Raw genomic sequence first — 26,921 nt, 5'->3', positions numbered from 1 at the left:
CTGAACGGTCAGGACAATTTTGCTGCCTCGTTTCCAATCGCCCCCAGAACTTCTGGGCTGCAACTGCAGATCCAATGTGTTACAGAATGTGCAAAACAAAAATTCAGTATAAAAATCTTATTATTAGTATTTCCCAAAAAACATATGTAACTGAACACCACATATCCTACATACGTAACTGATGCAATGCCTAACTAAATATATAACCATATTCTAACTATATGGATGTCAAAGATATCATCTCAATGAGCATTCGGCCCTCACGTATAAGTATCAATACCTGAAAATACTCCAAACTTTTTCTGCAGAATAAAATTATAAAAAACATTCACTGCTGCATTGATACAGGTGTATGTGTGTAGGCTTTTGCTTATTTACGTTATATATAGATAGTATGGAATTCAAATAAGAGGTATTCCCATTCATTCAATGTATAAATTCTGTATTAACGATAATTTCAGCTATTTTGTTTATATGCTCGAAAAACATTTTTTAGAATTATTTTGCTTTTTCATAGACGCATCTGTCGTAGCTTTTCATCCGGAAGACTAGTTAACTGAGAGCTATACTGCTGCTATAAATACAGTACTATCAGCCCAGCTAAGCAAGTGCTAAAAGGAGAAAATAATTAGAATATTTTGGAAACATTTCTGTAGCTATAAAACTTATTTCTTATATATCTAAAAATGAGGCAGAGAACATAACATGACATGAACAGCATAAAGCATAAGACTACAAAAACATTTTTCACCTTATTCGAGATTGAAATTACAAGTCCTGCAAATGGAGAAATTTATAAAACTAAAGTTCCTTTAAAATGTTGATTAGTTTATCAAAACCTTATCTCAATACTGTCACTGGCCAAGAACACATTAAAAGCATTGTTTTAAAAAGTTCTTCTCCTCTGTCTTTATTGTAAATACATTAATGCCTATGTATTCAAACATCTTATTTAAAATAATATTCCACAAATATTTCCGTGAAGCAATTTTAGTTCATTCTTTACACTAGAACAGTGCCTGTACCTGCCATATAGTAAACCGTCCCCTGTTGAGAGATGAAGCTATTGAATGAAATACAACTGATGGACCAGTTTGCAGTTAAGTACGAGGAAATGTTTTTATCCCTCTAAAATATTTGAAAGTAACTTTGAAAGGGTAAATTTTCAATTTCTTTAAAATGAACTCAGAGATACAATATCCATAGGAACCTCACAGTCATTTTCTTAAAAGATTTCATTTATGCTTAAAAGCAACATTTTAAGACTAGTAATGGTATTGTATAGAAATTAACACTCTTTTTACCTCTCATACCTTTAACGTACACATTTAAATGTTCTCAATAACACACTGACAATTGCAACTGAAATGCAGATAAGAAAAACCCCAAAATCCAAACCAAACAAGAATACTTTGACACACTAAAACGAAACATTTATTCTTCCACATTATTTTAACTTTATGGCCCGCAACATCAAAAGACGATTCCTGGCTTTATATACTGTTTAGTGCTAAATAAATCTTAAAGAGGAATATTTCCAGGAAAACTTTTTTTTTTTTTTTGAGTGGCTGACTGGTTGGTACTGAAATTTGCCTGTCAGTTGGTACTGTGTCTTTCTACCATGCGTCTCATAGCTACCTTGCAGGAGGGAGGAAGCATTTACAAAATGAGAGAGGTAGAAATAGTGAATTTTTTTACTACAATTTAACTCCGTGACTCAAAGGCCACTGACGCAAAACATCTAAGAACACAACATTTGCTATCAAATATGTTGCCAGTAACGTCATCAGGTGAAACGAAGACAACATATTTTTTGAACATTGCAATCCTCTAATCATCACAGAGAACTGATGACTCCTCTGGTGTACAAACACAGACAACAGTTCCTCAGAACTTGCTCTAGCCTCTCTTCTGATGATTTACTGAGCAGATTCTCTGCTTTCTTTGAAGTGTATGTTTGAGCAGCTATCACACAAGAGAACAAACACTCAGCTCTACAACTTAACAGAACATAAAACTTATAAATATCTGTAACCTGTTGCAGCATGTAGCTGTGGCCTAGAAATGAGGTAAAACAATACCCAGCAGAGTAACCTCTGAAAATATTCACAAAATTCTGTTTATATCATTCCTGCATATATTTTAATCCAAACATTGGCATTGCCAAAGCAAAACAGTCAATAAAGTGGCAGTATTCTTATTTGAATAACATTGCATAGCTACAAAGTGGAGTACATTTTAGTAGTTTCACACTGCTTAGGCTTTTTTTCAGTTCATATATAACATCTGTTTGGCCAGCTGTGTATTTAGCTAACACCTCTGCCTGGGTTTTATGTGAAACACAACTCAAGTTAAAATTGCAGGTTGCGATTTCGGGGAATCACAGATTTATAGTTAATTTGAGGCTGGAAGGCACCTCTAGAGGTTGCCCAGCCAATCCCCCTGCACAAGGCTGCCCAGGCCTGTGCTCTGTCAAGTCTTTCATATATGCGAGTGTGCAGTGTCAATAATCTCTGGGCAACCTGTTAGAGCATTCCATCACTCTTACAGTAAAACCAGTTTTTTCTTATTTTCCTTGGTTTTCAGTTTGTGCCAGTTATGAGGATGATGGGAAGAAAATGTTCTTCTAAAAAGTGAGAACATTTGATAAAGAAACCAGAGAGATAGAAAAGTGGAACATCGCAACATTTTAGTGGGGTTTTTATAACTTTTTACAGCTTTTAGCTTTCTATATACTTGAAATCATATAACCTATTATGATGATTTATGTTGAAAGACTCAGTTACATGGTCCAAAGACTTGTGATCCTTGTTGCCAAAGATCCCTCTTGTTCCTCTATATGTATTTACAAAGAGCTAATATGTGTGATATTTTTCCAATAGATTGATAAGAATGTGATTAAAACACAAGTGTACTTGTTATAACAAGTTTTATTTATCTGTAATGTACCAATCATGAGTGTAAATAAACATTAATTTAAATAAGTATTAACAGATAGGCCTTCACCAGCTAGCAGATGCAGCAATCTAATTCAACAGTGTCAATTCTTGATTTAGGTTTTGCTCTGCATGGACTGGAAAATTTAACTTGTGATGTCAATTTTATTATTACAAAGAACTTGTTATTCAGCCGACAAATTAGCAGAGCTAGAATCTCTTTTTTACATGAAGGCATGAAAGTGGACTATAAAGAAAGCTATTTGACCAAAGCTGTGACTGAGCTAATGCAGCATTAAAATTGGGAAATACGAAAACCGAGATTACAAATGATAGAGAATGACAACAGAAAGAATACATTAATGGCAGTTCACAGCATAAGGAATCAAAACAAATTAAATTTCCATGATTAACCACTAACATTTGATACAACAATGAAGAGAAATGCTTGCAAGCTGATCCATATTATTTTACTGCAAACTGTTAACTGTATCTGAGTTTCAAAATACAATTCTTTCTTTATAACAGTGGCAAACTATTTCATACAGATCAATTAAAATGTTTTGCCTCATCAGAGCTATGCTGATTGTATGAAATTACTGCACTTGGAAGGGAGAAATCCCCAAAGGAACAACCTCACAACAAAAATCTTAGGCAGTATTCCTTCCAGCATTTAATAATCAGTGCATTCACTCTTAGAGACATTAATCTTATTTTCTGATCACCATAATCCTATTCTAGGACCTAAATCAGATCTTAAAAGTGATTAATTAAAAACTGACCCTCTAATTTGTATCTATAGGATGCCTAATTGGACATAACCATTATAGGATTTTTCATTTTCACACTGAAGTGTGGTCATTTAATTTTGCAGTGAGAAGAAACCCAGAGAGAAGAGCAGATTAATTATTTTTATTATTTTATATTACATTTCTTCCTAATAGACAGATGTAATGCCCCAGAGACTTTTTATGCATATTAAGACTGTAATTTTTTTCTCCTAGACTGAGGTATCCCTACGTTCTACAGCATAGTCCTATGACTAATATCTCAATGTTTCATAACTGCTAACTCTTCCATTAATAAAGATGTAATTAGCAACTATACACACACCTGTACTATAAAGCACAAACTAAATAGAATAATCATATGTATTTACAGTGTTTTATATTAAAATACTATTAAACCAAAATATTATTAAACCTATAGTATAGAAGTATTGCAGGTAGTGTCCTGGTTTCAGCTGGGACAGATTGAATTTTCTTCCTAGTAGCTGGTACAGCGCTGTGTTTAGGGTGAGAATAATGTTGGTAACACACTGATGTTCCTCGTTGTTGCTAAGTAATGTTTATACCAAGCCAAAGACTTTTCAGTTTCTCAGGCCTTGCCAGCGAGCGAAAAGGCTGGTGGGGCACAAGAAGCTGGAAGGACACAGCCAGGACAGCTGACCCAAACTGGCCAAAGGGATATTCCATAGCATAGGATGTCGTGCTCAGCATATAAAATGGGGGGAGTGAGCTGGGGAGTGGGGATCGCTGCTCAGGGACTGGCTGGGCATTGGTCAGCGGATGGTCAGCAATTGTGTTGAGCATCATTTGTCTTTTTTTTTTTTCCCACTTGAGTTTTATTTCTGTTTCTCTTTTTGTTATCTCCCTTTCCGTTACTATTCTTATATTATTATTCTTATGATTAGTAATAGTCATATATTTTCTATATTTCAATTATTAAACTGCTCTTGTCTCAACCTCCCCCCCATGCCCCGATTCTCCTCCCCATCCCACTGCAGGGGGTGGGGTGTGAAGGAGGCTGCATGGTACTTAGTTGCTGGCTGAGGTTAAACCACAACAGTAAGGTACAGAGGTTACCACTGAATAACGTAATAAGCACTTCAGAGTCCAGCACGTTCAAGATCTCCTGTTGATGAAGCTGAAAATCCATTAAGAAAGGACAATACTGGAGAAGCTGGCAACATGAAGTGAATCTGACGTGCATTTCTTTTAGATGCTTTTTCTTACCAACAGTGCCAGGTCATGACTCTCAGAAAATAAAGGGCATTGAGAATTCAAATGATACCCTAGCAATGATGATACTTTCTAAAATGGGATCCTTCTATCATTGCCTGAAAGATCTTTATATTAGTTTAATACTGCTGCTCTAGCTGCTGAGGAAGTCTGGTATGTCAGTAGAAAAATGCATTTTAAAACCCACTTTATCTGCTGTAGATGAGGTATATAGTAATTTTGCTCAACAGCTATGCTTTTCTGGAATCCCACTAATATTCCAGTGGAGAACTATCTAGCTAAGACAGAATGCCAATACATCTATTATTCAAGAAAAATATCCAAGGAAATAGTTCAGAGATACATACGTGAACAGAACCTTTTTGTCATAATGTCCAGATATTAAAGAATATTCTCAAATCCACTACAGTCCATTGCTTCATGCAATGTGTTGAGAATTATGAAATTACCAAATGCAAAACAAGCCTCTAAAAATAAACATAGTCTTTTTGCAACCTATTGTAACGCAAAAAAGGTTAACATCAATGCAGTGCATCGGATTTGTGTTTACAAATTGTTGACAAATGGTGTTGGCAAGTTTCCTTGAGCAAATTCCCTTGAACAAATTTCTTTCCTTAGAGATAATTGCTTTATTTTGTATCACAATGTTTCACATACTAAATTGTACTCATACTAAGAAAACAGGTTACTTAAGTATGCTACCTTCTCAATAAAACTTTGCTCTTTCTGTGAAATCAATTGTATCAATCTCATTCAGCTCACTACATTTATTAGAAGAAAACAGGTTTGGTTTTTGTTTGGTTTGGGTTTGGGTTTTCTTTACATCAGCAAAATAGTGTAATGGTGTTTCTTCTAACCTGTGCATCATTCGTACAACCCATTATGTGGGTTTGCGATTTTGAATATTTTCCTGTGCAGGTCCCTCATACCTGGCTTTTTTTTTTTTTTTTTTAATAAGCAAAAACATGAGAATGTTTAGGTCTCAGGAATAAGGAAATTCTTTTCCCTTCCTCTTTTTAACATAAGTGGCTAAGAGATCATAAACAAACTATGCTTGAAATGTCATTTCTCAAAGTAGAATAAAAAGATACTGTAATAAAATATTTCTGTAACAACAATGTATTAGGATGAAAAAACCACCTGAAAAGTGGTATCATTGCTTTTAGATCAGTGCTGTATTATTCATAGTTATAATGTCACAGTATGGTTACTGTTGAATTGTACAATTGATGACAGATTTTTAAAAAAATACGTGAAATTCTGACAATTGAAATTTAAAAAAAATCCAAACCCAAAACAATATTGGTTAAAGCAGGAAAATAATACATCACAGTTCAAGTAATGAAGTGCTACTATGAATGCATTTTCCATTGATTAAGGCCAAATTTTCAAATTAATATTGCTACCTAGAGTATCCACAGTATTTCCTAATCTAATGGCTTCTGGTTGAAACCGTTGTCCAATTTTGTCATATTTTAGTATTAATTGTTTTGCTATCTTTATGACTGCTTGTGGAGGTAATGATAATTACTCCAGCAACTCAATGTACACCTGAAACCATAATCATAACTTATTAAAATATCTTGGTATCCCATAAAGCTTGAAATTGAGTTTCTTTCATAATCAAACTGGTTGAGGAGGAGAAACTAGCTACCCTTAACTTACAGATGTTATACTGCATTAACACTTGTTTGCGTGGAACTCGGGATCATCAGTTCTAACAAGCCAATGAAAAGATAAGACCTTAAATAGCACACTGTTTGGAATTTATTTTCCTGCTCTATGTTTAAAGCAGCAAGTTATGAAATGAAGTTGACAAGAAGTTATCAGTTCACTACTTCACATAGCTATATGTAACAGTCTTAAAATGAAATATAACTGGACAGGAAGAGCAAAAATTGAGTTAAAAATTTAATTGCAAATGTATTTTGTAATTTCCCCCTTTTTAAAAAAAACAAAACAAAAAAACCAAAATTAAGCACAAAATGAAGGACAATTTCTTTAAAATGACTTAACAAAAAGCCACATATGGGCCCCTCAACTTGAAGTACTTGAAACCATTTTAATCTTCACAGCGCTTAGCCAAATTCTACAAAACAGGTTCTTAGGGAGAAAAAGGTAAGTCTCTTGAGATGTTTTTCTATACAAACATAATTTTGCCATTTATAACATCATCATCATCCTCAAGATGCCTCATCAAATTGATATTTGCTTTTTCAAATCCAGGAAAAATCAAAAAGACATGAAGGCCACAAAATACATCTTGGCATTCTTCCATTTATCTATTACATTTCCCAGTACATCTAGCTTTCTTGAAAAAAAGTTTCAACTTGAAAATCAGAAACTCTGCACAAGACCATGCAAATAGTACAACTAAGTATGTACACTTCTACTGAAACATATTGATTTTAAATTGGGCTGGATTCTGCAAATTGATACATCCATGGACTCACAGGTATGGATGCACTATCCCTGTGCAGAGGCTTGTGGACAGCAAATTTAATATGACGGCTTACTATGAATGTGTTTTTCCAATCTATAAACAATTTGTACAGGTGTAGTACTGAAAAAACATTGTACTGAAAAATTATTAGTGAAAGAAGTTAACACTGCTTTCAAAAACAAACACTCATCAACATTACTTCTTAAATAGTTCTTAATATCATTTACAAATACTCTAGATAATTATGTTTACAGCAAAACGGAAAGATTTTAGCGGATTATATCCATTGTATGATTGTATACCAAAGGGTTTGTTTTGAGATTTTGAACAGATGACTGTATTAAACTATTTCTGGACATATTCAATGTTAACATTAATGAAAGCAGCACACACAGCAGCAGATTGCAAAATTCAGCAAGAAAGAGTTCAATGGCTGGACTTTTTAATTTGGTTGATAAATACTCTAATAAATAGTGCTTCACTGTCATCCCCCCCAAAAAATTTAAAAACAAAATACAAACCCCACACAAACAAAAGCAAAACAAAACTAAAAAAGACCAAATAAAAGAAATCAAAATCACCCAATGTTTGAAGACATGTACGGATGCAGACTTTGAGGTCACTTACATATTTCTGAAAGCTTTACGCAGTGATTTTTGTTCAAATTTAAATAAATTAAAATGACTATATATGTCATATATTCCTTTAAAACATAACAAATACACTTGTAATTTGAACAGGAACGTTCTATTTTAAAAAACCCACTGTTTTAAAGATTTTGAAGAAGTTGGCATTATATTTCAAATTAAATTACGATGAAAAAAGCTTAGTATTTTCTGGACTACTTGACAGATACTTACACAAAAAAGGGCATCAGCTGAATAAGAGTCTCTTTTTTGGGATTGGCTGTGAATTCTGGCACAGTTTGAATAATTTTGTTCATTACGTTCCTTAAGTAATTTTGTAGCTGCTTGCGTCGCTCTTCTACAAACTTTGCATCCTAAAAACAGAAAGGAAAAAATATAATTGGCACAAAGTTTGTTTTTCAACTCTACAATATAACTGAACAGTCCTAATAAGCATAAAATTTAATCTGTTTATGATCTATGTTTATTATGTCTATAGAAATGCATTGGCAATATGTAAAAACCCCTCGACTCAGTCCTCAAGGGAAAAACATGCAAGCTAATACAAAAACATCCACTGTAGGATGCCAAATTTTCTCCTAGGCAGAATGTCTCTTCCATAGACCAGAATTCTTTTACCAACAGTAGATCTCCATAAAATACTAGTGTCTTAAAAAGGCAGTGCATAACAGCAGCATAGGCAATTTATGCGCATAACAATTTATGCAACTCTTTTTGAGATCCAGGACTACCAGACTTCGCAGGAGGAAACACCAACTTATGCCCACCATTTCTTCAGAATTCATACTTTTTCAATATTTGGCACACAAGCTTCAGAATGGATTAATATTTCTCCAGCTTTTTTATTTTGTCAATAAATTATTATTTTGTGATGGAGCTTTCATATAGTAGATTGCTTTTTTAAAGGCTATCTCACAACTCTCAAAAATGTTTTATTGACGTTCCTATAGTAATTTGGTCTCATGATTTTATACTATATTGGCCCCAATAAACAAAATAATTCTATTAACTCCACATTCTGCTGAGGGACTCACAAATTAAAAGTCTAACAACCATCAAATGCCATGCATCCTGTAATTTACATTTAACTTAAATTATTTCCTGTGAGGGATCACAATCACAGTGACCTATAATATCAAGTGTATGTATTTCACACTAATGTAAGACTATAATAGGTTTACAATGAAATCAGGCGCTGACTGGTTTGTGCTACAGCCAGCACGCTATATCTCAGGAATGCAGGCATCCTGATCACCTAGTTTAAATGTCAAAGTATGTTCTTTTGGCATGAAGCCAAAACTATTATTAGACAACTACAGCTTTCAAAGGAAGACTATTACGTGTAAGATGTTTCTATCCAACCTGTATTATTTATCTGGGTAAGAAAAGCTGTTGAAACAAATTCTTGTTTCTTGGGGGCGGGGGGGCGGGGAGAGGAGACAACCCACCAATAAAACCACCATAAATACATTTGACTACACTGAATAAATTCATTGTATTAAAAAGGTTTAAACCACGGTGCCACGAATGGGATGCAAATCTGAATATTATCCCTTCCTCAGACAATAGACACTAATTCATCATTAAAGCAGGGATGCTCCTTCGATTTCAGGAGGACTGCTGTAGAGTTCCTAGAATCTTGATTGACATTTCATTCTGTTCTCTCTCATTAGGAGAAGTTAACAGGAACAGCAATATTTTAGGAGACATAAGAAAATGAGGAAAGATTCTGAATGACATTTCACAAAGTAGTAATTTAAATTCATAGAATTAAAAAAAAAAATCAACCAATGTTAAGTAAGGCACATTTGCAAATATTGGGAACTAATTCTGTATACTGAAAATAGCCTATTTTTTTAGAATTTATGTAAGTCTTTCTGTTCTTTGACTTATTTGCATGTGATTACTTAATAACATGTAATTGTAATTATTGTAACATTTATAAATGCTGAAAGCATTCATACTTACAGGCTTCAAAATCTTAGGCAGTGCTTGTGTTAATTAAGTTCACAAAATTCCAAAACATACACAGATTTATTTTATTATTTTCTGGATATGAACTTACATAGATGTCCAGCCCTGTTTCACATTCCAGTTTTATATAATTACATGTAATAATCAAGATCAGTGTGAAAACAAAAAGAACTTATGTATTCTGTGGTCTACCATTTCCTTTTTATCAGTCACATTTTTAGCAACATACACACACTACACACAAATTGTATAGCAAGTGATTCTAGTGTTGATTTACTGATAAATGAAAAAATGAAGTCTGAAAACTCTTGGAAACTGGTACTTTATTAAGAAACAAAGCTGCATTGTTGACACTTCATGCAATCCACTCTGCAGAGTCACTCACCCAGTACTCCACAACTGAGTACAGTTACTATTCAAACAGAACAGAGCAACAGCTTGCTCTGTGCCCGCTTCACTGACGAAGTCTGGACAAATGTGTGGAACAGAAGTCTATACAAGCTGTTGGGAAATGTTAAAGCAAAAATTTTAATATGTGGCGACACACAGTATTAGAATAAAATGGAATGCTAATAATAAATAAAAGTGTAGTGCAATACTAATTAACTAATTGACTAATGCAAATTTTAATTCTTTTTCTTCTTCCCAACTAAGATTTTTGTTCCTACTGGATTCTTTGACTAGCTAAAGGAACAGCCCTGTCTTCCCATCTTTCCACTCAAAGGATTTCAAGTATCACATCATCACATTGATCGGGACACTAATTTGCTACAGCCAATTGTGTGAGGCAGAAGACAAGAAAGTGTGGCACAGGAGATCTCACAGAAAAAGAAGTTGTTTGTGGAACAGCTTTGGTTCTGAAAGCATTAACTATATGAGTAATGGTGATGCTTGGCATGTGAGACCGTTTCAATTATGGAGTAATCCTCTCCCCCAGTCTTACTTGACCGTATAATGCAGGAAGGAGGTGCGCTGCTTTGCTCAACAACCCTGCTTCCAGTGCAGACAGCTTGGAGCCATTCCAAAGAACCAGCCTCGCCCCCACTACGCTTCTTTGGTTCTACTTTCCTCACTTCTATCAATTATGTTTTCAAGCCCCCAAGAAAAATCTCCATTTTTCAAGTACCACATTCGTTAGCACTTTTTCAGTTCTTAACGCTTTTTGGTCACAAATCCTCAACAAAAGTATTTTCAGTGAAATAATTTCTATTATGTTAAGATTTGCTCTTAAGAAGAAGCTGCATTCTTTTAGCATGACTTCTGTACTGTACATGTATTTAAATAAATACATCTTCCTTCACAGGCAGGACCACTTCGTTACAAACACAGGAGCAAAATGCTGAATGTAGGTACTTTCTAGCCCTTATGTTATTGTAAAGAATCTCATTAACTACAGATAATAACGGCACAAAGGAGTTTTCTAATTAAGACTGCCAGAACATGTTTAGGGAATGCATTGTTGCTATTTAAAATGCATCAAATTAGTGTTTATAATATAGCTATTTTTCCACCATTTAATCAAGCGAAATACAGAAAATCTCAGAAAGTAAACTCAGCCTGAAAACAGTCAAAAATGTTCTTTTGGCCTGATATAAATTTGATCTCTAAAACAAACACTGAGCGATCTACCATGAAATTCTGTACCATGTACTAAAGCCCATTGTCCTTACCAGAAGTAATGTAAACCAAGGTCAAAATGATTCAGCTGTAGGTCTATACTTTATCATTAAATGTGCATTTTCCAACAGCAGGTCAGCTACTCAGAGGACTTATTCTACCACGCAGTTGTTACTGCCAAGTTGCTGTAGTAATAGTTTTTGTCACGAAACAGTAAATAGAATAATTGGTAATAGAAAAACACAACTGGTTCCAAGCCTGGCCAATTTTTTCAGTCAGAAATTATAAAAAGGTAACTGTTACCCTCTTTTTATGGGACCCAATTATCTACAACTGAAATCGAGTTAGTATTTTATAGTCCGACTCCTAAATGGTATTTTTATTTATGAGCAAAAAGGGAAAGATTTTGATTTAGATTTGTAGCTCATGCTACATGTAGAAAAAACTCATACTTTCAGTACCTATCTTTGGTGATTATATGAGATTGCATCTCTACACAAATCTACACTTGCATATCTGTTCACACAGGAAACAGCAAAAATATTCCCCTAAGATCCGATACACAGATTTATGTATGCTTGATATGAATGTACTCTGGGAACAAAGTAATTCTGTTAAAATTACAACTACATATACTTTTGTGAAAAAAAATTTACATTTTCACAGTATTAAAGGTTAGATTACATAGTTTCATTTTTAGGTAAATGCATGCATGTATGGGAAGATAAAGTAACAGTACTAAACAAACACACACTTTCAAGATCTCACTGAAGAGAAATCCTGCTTAATATGGTTGAAAAAGGAGACCTGCTCTCAAAAATATGGATTGGTATTATTTCAAAGATCAAATGTATTTTCTGAAATTCCGGTAAGAAAAATGTATATAAGAAATGGAATGCTTATTAACTTTAAAATGAAAAGGCACAGCTACCTGGCCCTTTCATTTCTTCTAACTGGGGCCAGTAGCAGATTGAACAATGCCACCAAACTTGATGGTATTTAACTCTTTACTATTACTTGTAAAAGATCTCCTGCTATATTCATTGTAAGGCTTGTCCCTGATCCCGTGGCACTACAGGGGGCAAAAGAGTATGCAAAGAAGGCAGGAGGTCTGCTTTCAAGATTTGAGATTTCTTTTCAATTCAAAAGATGAACTCTACGAAGCCATATATCCTCAGTGTGAAGGATTATTTATGGACAGCTATTATCACTCTTTGCAATGATGCTGAATTTACCTTACTGTACTTGAAAAGCAGCTCCAATGTGACCAAAGAGAAAGCCTCACATATTCAACACCACCTGATTAACAAACCGTGAAAACATTCTGTGCATAGAAGAGGAACTTGTATGTGCAGGGATGCATTGCCTATAACCATAATCCACTGCGCTTCCTAACTGATCCAAGAATCTCCCAGTTAAAAAAAGGGTACTATGTGTAAAGGGACTCATCGTGGCCACATTTACAACCAATTCACACTGACTAAACTTATATTGTACACAAATTGTTAATTGAGACAACACACTGGCATTCACCTTCAATTTGTAAGCATATTTTCTGAAAAATAAAGCTACTGCTGTTTCTGCACAAACTGCTGAAGTTATTTCTTAGCCACAGTTAAAAAGCATATACTTTTGATTAAGAGTCCACAAAATTTCAGGTAACATGCAAAGCTGCTTCAGATTGCAGAAGCATCAAAACACATCTGGGAAAATACTTTTAATCTGAAATTAATGTCTCCCAAATTATTTTATGAAATTTTTTGGCAGAGAATTTGCCAAGTTTCTGCCCACAGCAAAATGCTAATATCAAATTACAAATCTCTAAAAATGAGAATACATAAAGGAAATCTTATAGACTCTCAACAGATATTAAAAGATGACGTTAAGCTGTAAAACTAAAAAGCAGAGTCTTATGTACTGTATTTTACATTACACTTTTTTGCAGGTTTTCGTCACAAGCCAAGTTCATTCCAACTTGCAGTTTAAATTGTTTCACACAACTGCTGGTCTTTCATATACTCTGTTAGTATGTAACAGATGGCAAAACACTGATATTCTTCATTATTAACAGGACAGCTCACTTAAGATGCTTCAAGTATTTTCCATGAGCTGTTGGAAATTGTATGATTGCCATGGTTACCTGCCATGATTTAGGTACAGATAAAACACTTATATTCTGGGTTTGGTGCTGTTGCAAGCAACATCAAATGCAATGCTTCTGATGTTCTAACCATTATTTATCATTCAACTACCCTCCTATTGTTAGTGTTGGGGAGAAAAAAAAACCCAACAAACAAATGCAAACAACAAAACAGCTCAGGGCTCAATCCAACTCAATTAAAATAAAAGGAAATGTGGCTTTAGGACTTTAATGAGAGCTGTATCAGCCTCTGATACCACACAATGCATTCTATCCTAAATAAAGCTGACAATAGCGCTATTCAAAGATGAACCTGCAAATGCAGAAATAAGCTCAGGTTATTCTACTGTAGCCTAATATTTTTCACCATCTTGGTCAACCAGTCTTAGCAAAATCATCTTACCAGTTTTTGTCTATTTACATGGCATCAAATGTTTAAACTCAAAACAAAGCTGGAAATCAGAAGCAGAAATGGGAGCTAATTAAACACTGAATTGCTGAGTCATCCTCACTGTTCTATGATTAAAGAATAGTTAGATAGCAAGTATTAATTTTTACAGGCTAATTGACACCTTTGCAAAGGTCACAGTAAAACATGACTTGAATACACCTGTCCTTCAGTAACTACTGCATCATGAAACAGTTCTACAAAGCTACAGTTTTGAAAACTAAATATACCAAACACTACATATTATACAAAAAACATCTCGAAATTACTGCAATTACGGAAGTTTAGATTTTTATCCTACCTATATTACCCATTTCTTTATGGCAGAATCAGGCTAGCGTTATACAACAACACAAGGTTACACAAAACTTGAAATTGCCATTTTTGCCATCCCACTGTGAGATCTTCTGTACATTCGCTGTTCAGTGGAACCAAACAGGAATTTAAGAGGATGAGATACAAAGAAGAAATCAGGGAACTGTCAGTTTTTAAAAGAAATCTTTCTTTGAACAGAGATTTACTACATAATTGTAATTACCACTCTGTGTTTCTCTACTCAAATAGTTGATCCATCTCCATTTCCATCTCCAACTATGGGTTCCTTTCCATGATACCAGAAAGTAAGTGATGCTTTTAGATAAAGTCATTTGAAAAAGGCATTGCTGCAAAACCACCCAGCAGCAGACATGCTAAGGGTGAGCTACAGTCCTGTCAACGTCCTCAGTCCAGCACAAATTTCTGTGGACAACTGCAAAATTTTTTCAAGACTTGAGGCATCTCCTGCCAGTACTATGCAGAGCTGCTCAGCACAGCCTACCTGTTCAGTAGGGGAATGGCTCTCGGCAGCTGGGCCAGCCTTCTCAGGTCACCAGAACAGCTGCAAGCTCAGTCTATGCCTCGCAAATATGGGGTTTATTCAAATGTTATTTTTTTGAAAAAAGTCTTACCTTTTATTTTGAGTAAGAGGGTAATTTATTTATCACAACATTACAGCTACTAAGGTTTAGTCTTAGAATACACTGTTGCTGTATAGCATCCTCTAAGCAAGTCCAGAGCACAAGCATGTTAACAGACACATAAAAGCTTGTAGCCCCCCAGCCCTATGGAAACAACAGACAATCCCATTTTGCTGAATTCTTCCCCCATGCAATAGATCTCAGCCAAACTATGTCTTGTACCTCTCCAAATTGGCTCAGACATTTAGAGAATCCTGGAACAAAGTATGTTTCTTAAGATAGCTGGTATTTTCAAGCTAGCAATACCATCCATCCAAAAGGCTAAACTTTCTCAAAACCATTTTTGAGAAAAAGTGTTAAAAATGAATAAATAATAGGAAAAAAAGAAAGCTCATGAATAAAACTAAAAATAATCTCTTTTTAGTGTTGTGTTCAATGGCACTATTAGAAAAAGAACTCGGTAACATTATGCTAACAAAATCCAGCATCATTTAATATTCCATTATTTAAAGACACAAATGCCAACCATGTATCAATTTGTCAACTGGTCAGGAATCAACTGTTCATTAAAAAGCATCATAAACTGCAGTCCATAGCAAGACCCTTAAGGTTTATCTTTTGCTCAGCTACTGAACTGGGAAATTCTATTTCTGTTTTCTCCTCAGACCAAGTATTATCAGTCTATAATCTATATTTTTATTCAGGAGATTCAGGAAACTATGGCAACAGTTCAAGAAACTGAGATCCATTTTTTCACTGGCCTATATTACCGTAATAACTATCAACAATATTAGTTAAAATGTGTCTCAGTTCAGTGCTTCCTCCCAACACTGCAGTTTTCTTACTTAATTTCTTTCTTTTATCAGGTTTGAAAATGCCCTGAAGACCAGCAAAGACAAATTCTACATTTTAAACAACAGAATAACAACCCCAAAACTCTTTAGAAATGTCATAAATACAGTGCTTACAGTGTACAAGCTTATATATATGAGCTTAAAGTGATGCTTTCCAATAAAATAATAAATTAATTAAATAACAAAAACCAAAAAGAAACCACAGCAAAGAGCCAAACCCACAAACCAATTAATGAAAATCTGCAATTTCCCTTCCTATTCTCTCAGCAAGTAAAAGAAACTACTTCCAAATTCCCCACAAAGTTCAGTAACAATCATTTCTTTACCACATTTCAGTAAATATTTTCCATTCCCAGTAAATATTTTCAAGCAGAACTTATGCCACTTCTCTCCTGATGGATGGTTCCAGCAAGTCAGGAGGGGGGATACTGAGAGGATACGGACGGGTGCAGACTGCCACAGAACTGCTGAAAGAGGACGGTTACAGGGAGCCACCCAAAGCCCCAGATCCCACTCTCTTGACTAACCACTCCTGGTTAAGATTACAGCACTCTTGCTTAGTCTGCTGGAAACCAGAAACATCCAAGACATCTAAAGGAGATCTGCAAGAAAGCTGCTAGCTTCTGACTACTGTCTACACCTGTGGGCTAACAGTATCCAAATACGTTTATTAGAAATGTTTCAACTCTAGGAAAAGTGTGATTTTCAGGGGGAAAAAATCAGAATAATTAATAGAGCAGTTTACCATCCCAACAGCCAAACACAAGGATACAAGATGGTCTTTAAACTTTACTCTCACTCAAAAGACTAGATGCTCCTTTAATAAAAAAATTATTTAGATACACTCTGACAGGGAGATTCCTTTTTCTAAAATAAAAATTGAATGAATGAGGAATATTAATATCAAATGCCTGTTACTTGTAGTGCTTTCAGGTAAAGATATTTAACGTGGCACAATGAGGTAAACCAGATTTTTCAGGCAGGAAGTGTCCCTAGCATCTCAAACAAATATTTAGTTTCTTCCACTTCTTAAAAAAATTAACACTGAGTATGTTTAATACTAGCAATTGCCCAAAAAGCTGTAGAGCAAGTAAGATGAAAATTTACTGATATTTATAAAACAATATTTTGGGAGGGGGGATAAAACCAAGCATATTGATAGGTCCAGAAAGACAGAAAAATGTGGGTAAAATTTCAAATTCAAAGAAAGAAAATTTTAGTTTTATTTCTGTAATCAGGTGTCTCTGCCAAGATCTCTCTGAAAGGAAATTTATTAATCCAAGTAACTTGGTAATTCAGCATCACCATCACAATAAGAAATAAATTTAGAAAAATATTTTTATATTTTTGCTTTATACCAGGAGGCTACTAGAATACCTAAATAATGCATGAGCAGTTATAAAACTGCAATACTTTATCTAACAGTTGTCCAAGCAGCATGTAAATTACATTACTTTTTTTGTCCCCCATAATGTCATGATGTAAAGCAACACTATCTGAACTGTTTCTATGGGCGCTATCTTCAATAATTTGTTAAAATAAGTTGCTTATCTTAACTACGAAATTACAAGACAACAAAAATAAAAAACATCTCTTGACAGGCAATTTTTTTTTTGCATGCTGTAAATAGTCTGCTTCCCTTCTTCCTAAACTTCAGCAATTAACAGCAAATTTCTGTGACCTGAAAAGACTCAATATTACACTTCAACACCAAATGAGCACATTAATGAATGCATTAATTCAGTGAGACATTCTGAAAGAGATCATAGAATCACGGAACAGTTTGGGTTGGAAGAGACCTTAAAGATCACCTAGTCCCAACCCCCCTGCCACGGGCAGGGACACCTCCCCCCAGCCCAGGCTGCTCCCAGCCCCATCCAGCCTGGCCTTGGGCACTGCCAGGGATGGGGCACACACAGCTGCTCTGGGCAGCCTGGGCCAGCGTCTCACCACCCTCACAGTGAAGAATGTCTTCCCATGTTTAATCTAAATCTACCCCTTGTCCTGTTGCTTCCCACCCTTGCAAAAAAGCCCCTCTCCAGCTTTCCTGCCGGCCCCCTGAGGCACTGGAAGGTGCTGTAAGGTCCCCCCGGAGCCTCCTCTGCTCCAGGCTGAACCACCCCAACTCTCTCAGCCTGGCTTCACAGGAGAGCTGCTCCAGCCCTCTCATCGTCTTCAGGGCCTCCTCTGGGCTCGCTCCAGCAGGCCCGTGTCCTCCTCATGCTGGGGGCCCAGAGCTGAAGGCAGCACTTCAGGTAGGGTCACACCAGAGCAGAGCAAAGGGGGAGAATCACCCCCCTCAGCCTGCTGGCCACACTGCTTTTGATACAGCCCCGGGTTCGGCTGGCTTTCTGGGCTGCAAGCATGCTGTCAGGCCATGTTGAACTTTTCATCCACTGGCCCCGCTACGTCCTTCTCCTCAGGGCTGCTTTCAATCCATCCCCCACCCAGCCTGTATTGATACTGGAGAAGTATGAGTTGGCAAACCGTTTACCTCCTAAATTAAACCACCGAAAATGAAATATACTACTCTGCACTATGCTAGCTTTAATCTTCATGCTGAGTTTCAGGTAACCCAGACATTTCATACCACAGAACTTGAAGATGAATTGTTTGCTATAAAGTATTTGTCATATAAAAGCCAACCAATTCCTACTGACTTATTTCTGTTCTCTTAGATAGTGATATGACAAAAAAAATGGAAATGAAGAAGAACTGAATGCTCTTTTCTAAGTGCTGTATACATGAAACATCAACTGCAGTCTTTTCCAGTAGAAACCCCAGAGGATCTGGATTCAAAATCTGGAATATACTCTGTAGTCCCCCTTAGTGTGTAGGTGACAGTGTCAGAAAAGAGGTATGTTGTGACTAGAAATCTTAATAATTATGCCAAATTTGAAATTATTTTTTTTTCTGTCTGTATGGTACTTCAGCTAAGGTACCTATTTGAAAACTAGATTGTATTCATTTAATCTCAACAGCTACCTAAAGCTCATACTACTTTGAGGATTGAATTTTCCAGTTATGAAGTAACTTGGTGAACTTAGAGAACAAAATTTATTTTATGGCTTTAGAATGCCATAAAACACAGTGTTATAGAACTAATGCATATGGCTATACATATATGATTAATTTGATTTCCTTTCCAGATTTGAACACAATACAAATGGATCCCTTTGTTTTCTTTTTAACCACACTACAGCACAAGTATGTCTGTCAAATTTATATTAGCTACATTTTTGTCCTAAAATCCACAAGGCAAAACAGCATATGAAAATAACTCAATATGTTAGTTACATCCACTAAGAGCACTGAACATTAAAATCTACTCACTTGGAAAATCAAGAACAATACAGAATTTAAGCACCTATATTACATCATCCAAAAATCAAATTAAGGAAGCATTAATGAAAGCAATCCTTAACTTCAATTTTTTAATATATAACTTAAAGATTTACATTTGCAAAGCTTATCTCCTTTAATAAATGTATTCCAGTTCTGAAACATCAGTCATAATTTTCTACTAATTCTACTTGAAGACATCGGATATCAAAGCTTAGTACTAAGAAATATTATTTAGCCCACTGCCCCAAAGGCATTAGCTAGAAGTTTTGCTTTCTTCTCTGCTTTCTAAGTCACAGCTTCCTCTGACAATATGACTTTGACAAACTAATTTGATGAAGTATAGTTTCTATGAGCTACTAAACCCCATAAAGTACAAAAGCACAGATATATGTATGTCTGATTTCAATGCAAGTCAACAACACAAGTTGTGCATCACTTGGTTTTTTTCCCTTCCCTTTGGATTTAATTCCTTTTCCCTTCTCCCTCCTTTTCATTATAACTGCTATAATTATTATTATTATTGTGTTTATTTTATTTATTGAAGTGTTCTTATCTCAACCCTTGAGTTTTATATTTCTTTCCAATTCTCCTCCTTATCCCTCTGTGGGGTGAGTGAGCGAGCAGCTGCACGGTACTTAGTTGCTGGCTGGGGTTAAACTATAACAGTACTTGTCACTGGGTGGACAGGTCCTGCTGGCCCAAAAGGGCAGATCAACTTTTTACAGTAAGGAAATGCATAACAGGGCTTACACGTCAACAGCATAATGTGAAACCCTTAAGAAAATATTAAAATTGAAACTCTAATTTGAATGGCTTCAAATTATATCATGTATATACGTATACACACACAGAGCTAGACAATTCTTGATAAACTTTTAAAAACCAGTATACATTACAAGCATACAACACAAGCTATGTTGTTTTCTTTTCTTCTAAATAAAATCTTTACCTGCTGTACCTTTTAATGCTAAAACAGTTATCCTGCAGACTGTCTTAAACGCTTCACTATCTTCAGCAACAGGCAAACAGAGCAGACACTGATAAAAAAGCAGCTGTGCTGAGGGGGTGGGGAAGGAAGCAATCTCCACTGACATAAATGGGAGAAAGATAAAGTCCCTGGTAAATAGAACTTTCAGAATTACAAGATACATTCCAGAAACCAACTTCATATATATCCTAAATGCTGTCTTTGATATTGTCATATGCATATGTGTATATATGTCTATACAAATATATAGCTTTTGAGAAACATAAACGCATTTACAAGCTTTTAAAACAATTACGCAGAGTAACATACAATTTAGCTTAGTTACTGATAGGTGAGAGGGACACATATACTTTATTGCACTAACACTTGACCATGAAACAAGCTATGGCTAGAGAAACTGCTCACAGACTTCAGTTGCATGGGATAAAAATGATGAATGATGTTGCTCTCAACATTTTCTCCTAGACAGAAAACTCATTTTAGATTTCTGTATTGTTCCTCCTATGCAGCTGAGGAGTCATGGCAAAGTCACTCTCTCCTAATCTCAGAAGAGTGCTGTATATTCTTTCCATATGGGGTATCCGATGTTTTAAAGGAAAGCAAAGGATATCATGCAGTCAAGTCAGCACTCAGTGGAAAACTACCTTATTCAATTTCTACACACTCAATCACTGAATTCACATTTCCAGTGGAAGCAAAGAACCATTTCTATTTTGATATGTCCTCTATTGGGACAATACCCTTGCAAGAGGAGACTTAATTAGGTGTTTACTCAGTTACTAAAATCCATTCTTTAACTGTTAGAATCTGCCCAAGGCAGAAGTAGCAACCGAGATTTTAAGGACAATGCAGTGTTCAAAAATTAAGAGTAATAGGTCCAGTAAGTTCTCCATATTATTATTTAACCATTAGTCTGAAAGAAACATTTCAAGAAGTGAGACATCAACACAGCACTGACAAACTTCCAAAGCTAAATGTAAAGGCTCATTTTCAATGAAAAAACCATAAGCTATATTTCTATGCAAAAGCATGCAGGGATCTCTTTGCAATCATGTATTAATACATATAGATGAAGCTTCTCTTCATGAGCTTCACCTAACTCAGCACACTCTAAACTAGAGCGTGCTGGTTTATAAACCAAACCAGTCCTTTGGACAGGTCAGGAACCTGACAGGAAAGCAGTAGTCACAAGGACTTAAACAGTGGAAGTATGAATGCAAAAGATCCAAAGTACCTGAAGGCTAGCTAAAAGGCAAAAACCTATTTCATGCAAGAAAACCAGCTTGAAATTACAAGTCTTGGTATATACACCTACATTTAAAATACTTAGCAAACCACAAACCAGGCTGATAAGGGGGCACAGTGGTTTAAAATTACAAAAATAAACAGTTCAAATCTTAAAAATACAGTTCAAATTTTTAAGTTTTAAATAAAGTGATCTGCAGTTTACAAAAGAAGTACAAAAATATACAATGAATATATGACATTTTTCTTATACATGCAACAAAAGAGAACAAATACATTTCTTGTTTTCACTCAAACAAAACATTGATAAACTGAAGGAAGACACTTATTCTTGTAAGGAAAATTTGTCAACTTTTTGCTACCAGCACTGAAAGACCATTAGTAGAAAATATACAGCACAGGAACTGGTATGTATGAAACTTCAGACATGGTGTCTTGCAAGCATTATTGTTACATGCTCCTTCAGTAATTAAATTACCAGTTCTGGGTTGATTCAAAGCAACATTTATAAATTAATCTATTCTTTTCATTTCTTTGCATTAGTTCTAACTGACTTTATTCAAATGTTTGAACTGATACACTGAAAATAAGGTTACCAACCTGAAAGGCAAATACACATTCTTGTTTGCAATCGAAAAAATGTTACTTTTTCAAAGCAGTGTTCTTCCCTCTTCTCTGTTCACTTTCTACTAGTTGGTGTTCTGTATATTAAATTTATGCTTTCCTCAAGCATAAAAGCTAGTTTCTAATCCTACATACATAATTTGTTGAAAGATCATGAACATGAACTGTTCAGATAAACTGTCCCAACTTAAGGCAAAAACACATTGAAACATAACAATTAGAATATAAATATTAGATTCTTAATCCATTGTTTTACAATAGTCAAATATTTTCAGATGTAACTGCTACTTGATGACAATATATATGCAGTAATAAACACTTGATTTTCTCACTTTTAAGAATCCTCATTCAGCTGAAATTCTGCTTTTGTTCTGCATTTTCCCTGTGTCAAACTCTGCAACTTTGCATTTGAACCTGACCTCCCTGATTTCTATTGCAGTAAGCAGGAAAAATACGCATGTAAATTAATAGTTTTTTCTACATTATTCTCTTCTAGCCAAGTTCCCTCCTCAGGGCTCAAATATTTTGCATAGCAAAACAATGGATAGTATTTTGTGACTCTGCAGCAGTGGTTCTAGGTCATTCTGTAGAGCATGGTGTCCTCTTGTGGTCTCGGAGGTTCCCTCAATCTGAGACACGCAACTGAACACCAAATTTAGTGCTGGGTATTTAAGGGAGAAATCAATTACAGCAAAACCCTCTTTCAGTGCACTAATATTTAGATATTTACTAGATATTTACTAAATATTTACTAATATTTAGTAAAAAAAACCCTAAAATTAGTTTAATTTTAGCTAGCCTAAAATTAAACTAATATTTAGAATAAGCATATCACCTTCATTAGCCTCACAGTACCAAACACAGTGTATTGAAGATATGCAATGAGTAACATCAGTCAGGTACAGACCTGAAGGATATAAAAGCACATACCACCATTTTCCAAAAGCTGCAAAATAGTCATTTTTAGCCATTTACATATGGAGGACTATGTTTTACCACTGTGTTATCTGGGCATCTAGTAGCACTGAAGATTTGTGAAGGAGATGAAAACCACAGACTGATGTAAACTGAACAGAGATACTTCTATTAGCAGAATTTAGCTTCTGAAACCGTTCAGGCACTGATTTAATATTCTATTGATTAATCTAGAAATGGCAAGGCAGATGCAATTCTATTAAAAACAGTATAATATCAGAGCGAAAAACTTTCTATGGTAATGTAACAGTATACATAAAAGGGAACATACTTTTGTAGCCACTAAAGTTAAAAAAGTATTGAAAACAGTAGATTGATAATATCTCTTCTACTGTTTATTACCAAACATTTGCACGTCTAACATCCTGCACAAATCCCTCATCCTAAACTGAAAGTTCTACAGAATTCCAAGACAGACATTCCCACATGAATTAATTTTACATGGAGTTTTTTAACATTCCATTTACTTCAACTTGCTCTGTCATGGAAAAAAGGGCCATCTCAAGGCCATTAACTCATCTCATTCAGTCACACAGTGCAATGTGTTCCAAGGAGCTACTACTTTTGCTGGATCTGCAGGGTAATTGTTCCTGAAGCATGATTCACCACACCACAGAAAACCATGCAATATTCCTAAATGCAATATGTACCATGACATGGTACTAAAAATAGTACCACTAAAAGGACCAAAATTTGCCTACGCAATGTACTGTGGAAATAAACTCTTGTGTGATAAACTGAGGTAAGCTCTTGCAAAGCTGATGTGAAAGCACTGTTTTGTGACTTGTAAGATATTTACAGCAGGTACCCAGAAATATAATCACTAATCAATTCCAATTATACAACTAGCTTATGTCTCATCATAGGAGTCTTTCAGGAGTGCAATGGATGGCACCCATTTCTTTCTGTAAAGAACAGATCTCTGAAAAAGTATCTTATATGACAGAAAGTGATCGTGGGCTTAGGCATGATTACAGTAGAATTTTGGCCCAAAGCTAAAGCACTGAAAGAATAAGCAATGCAAATTTTTTAATGAGTTGCTCAACTGATAATTTTGTACGCATCAGTTGTGCAACTGAAATTGTAATTCAATTAGTATTTAAAGTAATTAAGGATGAAAGACTATCAAAAAAAGCTTAAAAGAAGGCTTTTGTAATTTATTGAAGAGGCTGATACTCCATCACTTCAAAAAAGAAGAATTCATTATGTAACAAAGAAGAAAATACATTGCTTTATTACAAAACTATCCATTGAAAATGAAATGAAAAACGCATGATCTAATATATAGAAAAAAAGCAGAAAAGCTTTCATAAGTACTTTCATTTACTAGTTCAGTGGGCAATGAACAACTACATTAACTCTGGACTTTATGCCAAGCAAACAGACTTACAGATTTTATTGAAAAATTCCAGATATATTTGTATCACCACCGCTTATTCCAGATTATATGCATCACTACTCCCTTCGTATCATGTGTGCCAAGCTTAACTACTCATTTTTATGGAACACATGGGAAATTATTTGAAGTCAGATCAGAGTTACTATTTTTAAACATTGACTGACATCTGAATGCCATTAAGAAGTTTATATATATTATTTTTTCTATTTATTTTTAAAATTTTGTATTACTTCATACGAATCATCAATTATGATTTTTTTCCTATCATGGACAAGTTGCAACAGATATAATTACATGATTCTGGCATTTTAGTGATACATGTATTAATGTGGTCTTAGGTCAAATAAAATGTCATTAAGATCTTGAAGTATTTCAGTCATCATGTCAGCTTTCTTTTGATGACTTCACTGATCACTATGGTTGGTGCTTCTTAGATATTTGATACAAGAACTCAGTGATAATATGGCAAAAAAAAAAAAAAAAACAAAGGGGAAAATCCCATATAAAAGCTAACAAATTTGATTAACATTAGCAATGTTGATTTAAGCACCCAGTGGTTTCATAGAGATGTTTTTAGTCATAAGCATGTTTTAAATGTTTTACTTATGATAAATAATTTTTTCAGATCATTCTTACACTTTGATTACTTCTCAATCCTTACTGGATTTATGGTATATATTGCAATGGGTATTTAAGCTCTTGAACTTCTTAATGTTTTGGTGATTAAGGACTCAATTACATGATACTACATATTTACTACATACTTAGTACAATATTTACTGTATTTCCTGCAAAATCCCTGTGAAAGGAAAACGCAGGAAGGCCCATTTTAAAATGGGAGAACTAAAACACAAAGACACAGATTATGGGAATTAAGAACCCAAATGCCTTCAAAAAGCTGGTTCAAAGAACTTACAACAATTGGTGAACAGCATAGGAAATGTAATGAGTTTAGACTGATACTTTTTAAAGTTTACAGAGATATTTAATTAATTACTGATCGGTGTTAATAGCTGACATTTATTGAAAATAATGGAGTAAAAAATTACATTTTACATATACAGCTGTCCGGTACAGTTATGGGGGTTTTGTGCATTTGTCTACTGTATATGTCATCAGTATTTCATTTAACCAAAAGAGTTTCCTTTTAAGTGAGTAGAAAAATCAATGCATTAACTATATTAGCAGTGAATCTGCAGCTGATGAGTGCTGTCTGTATAAAAATAGCAGGGACTGTCTAGCACGTGTAAAAAATATCTATGACAGTCACATCTTTTTTGTGTGTGTGTGGACAGGAAAGGGTTTTTTTTCCCCAACTCTTGCTGATACTGTAAGTTCTTTTAAGTACCTTGTTTCCAATGGCCTTTTTTGGTGGAAAGTTAAAAGTCCTCACTTGCTGGTATTTATTCTGTAACTTATGATGCAAGCTTCTGAACTCTGCGTATCTTCGATAAACATTCCATTCATCATCCTTTATCCTAATATACACCTGCAAAATACAGATACGGAAGGAAACAATTTAAAGACAAACCATTGAGCTAATATATTCCCTTTACTCTTTACAGCTTCATGGCTTAACACCTTCACATTCATGATGAAATGGTACCAGCATTTCCAGGATTACTTACTCATAGATACATCTCTGACTGTATATTTGCTGTTTCTGTTGTACAGGTCAATCTTCTCCCTTCGTCCTTCTCCTTCTCTTTTCCTCTTTTTTTATTATATCAAACAAGACAAACATAGCTTGCTCATTTTAACAAGACTCTGGGGCAAACATGGTAGCACTTTTTGTTACCATGGTTTCCAGCATATTCTATTAGCCAGTGACCAAAGGAAAAAATATTTTTATACCACTATAAAATTGATTTCTATGTACTCAAAACAATTTTTCAACTTTGTAAATTAGCTTTGCAGCATCAGAATTGCAAAACATGATTTTACCCAAAGTATGAAATTTAATTTACTTTCTAAAAAAAATTACATTGAAAACTAAACTAGAAATTTTATTGTTTGGAAAATAAACACAGTTCATTCTTTCTGTTTGTATAGGACATTAAGTATAATTTAACACAGCTGTAGTTTTTGTGATTTTCTGTTTTTGTTTGCCACTGAATTATTTCATGAGCATATTACCAATTACATGCTAAATATTCACGTTCTCTAGGAACATTTCATGCAGAAGTGAAATATACTTAGAGAAAGCTGAGATTTCATTCATTACTAGGCAATAACCTTTCCTCTACTGAAACAAGCCCACAGTTTTAAAGAATGCTGAAATAGCACAAGTCAGAAACTATAAACCAAGC

General features: G+C 34.8%; 1 protein-coding gene across 2 annotated transcripts in view; it reads right to left on the bottom strand.

Moving 5' to 3' along the window:
- Window positions 1–5,891: 5,891 nt before the first annotated feature.
- The window catches only part of SNX29 (sorting nexin 29), a 104,018-nt gene continuing 82,988 nt past the window's right edge, over window positions 5,892–26,921 (bottom strand). Inside the window, exons 19-21 of one of the 2 annotated variants that reach the window (XR_005104166.1) lie at window positions 25,961–26,101; window positions 10,407–10,522; window positions 8,320–8,400 (exon numbers count right to left, since the gene is read on the bottom strand). Coding sequence is in view for 1 of the 2 variants with exons in the window: in XM_037387282.1 (XP_037243179.1) it covers window positions 8,257–8,400; window positions 25,961–26,101 (285 nt within the window). In the remaining variant the exon portion in view is untranslated. Of the gene's footprint in view, window positions 8,401–10,406; window positions 10,523–25,960; window positions 26,102–26,921 lie in introns of both variants that reach the window. The other variant, XM_037387282.1, reaches the window with a different exon arrangement.

The sequence above is a fragment of the Falco rusticolus genome, chromosome 4, assembly GCF_015220075.1.
Source record: "Falco rusticolus isolate bFalRus1 chromosome 4, bFalRus1.pri, whole genome shotgun sequence".
Taxonomy (NCBI): Eukaryota; Metazoa; Chordata; class Aves; order Falconiformes; family Falconidae; genus Falco; species Falco rusticolus.
Note: the sequence above shows the minus strand (reverse complement) of the source record. Positions and strands in the feature narration are given on the sequence as shown.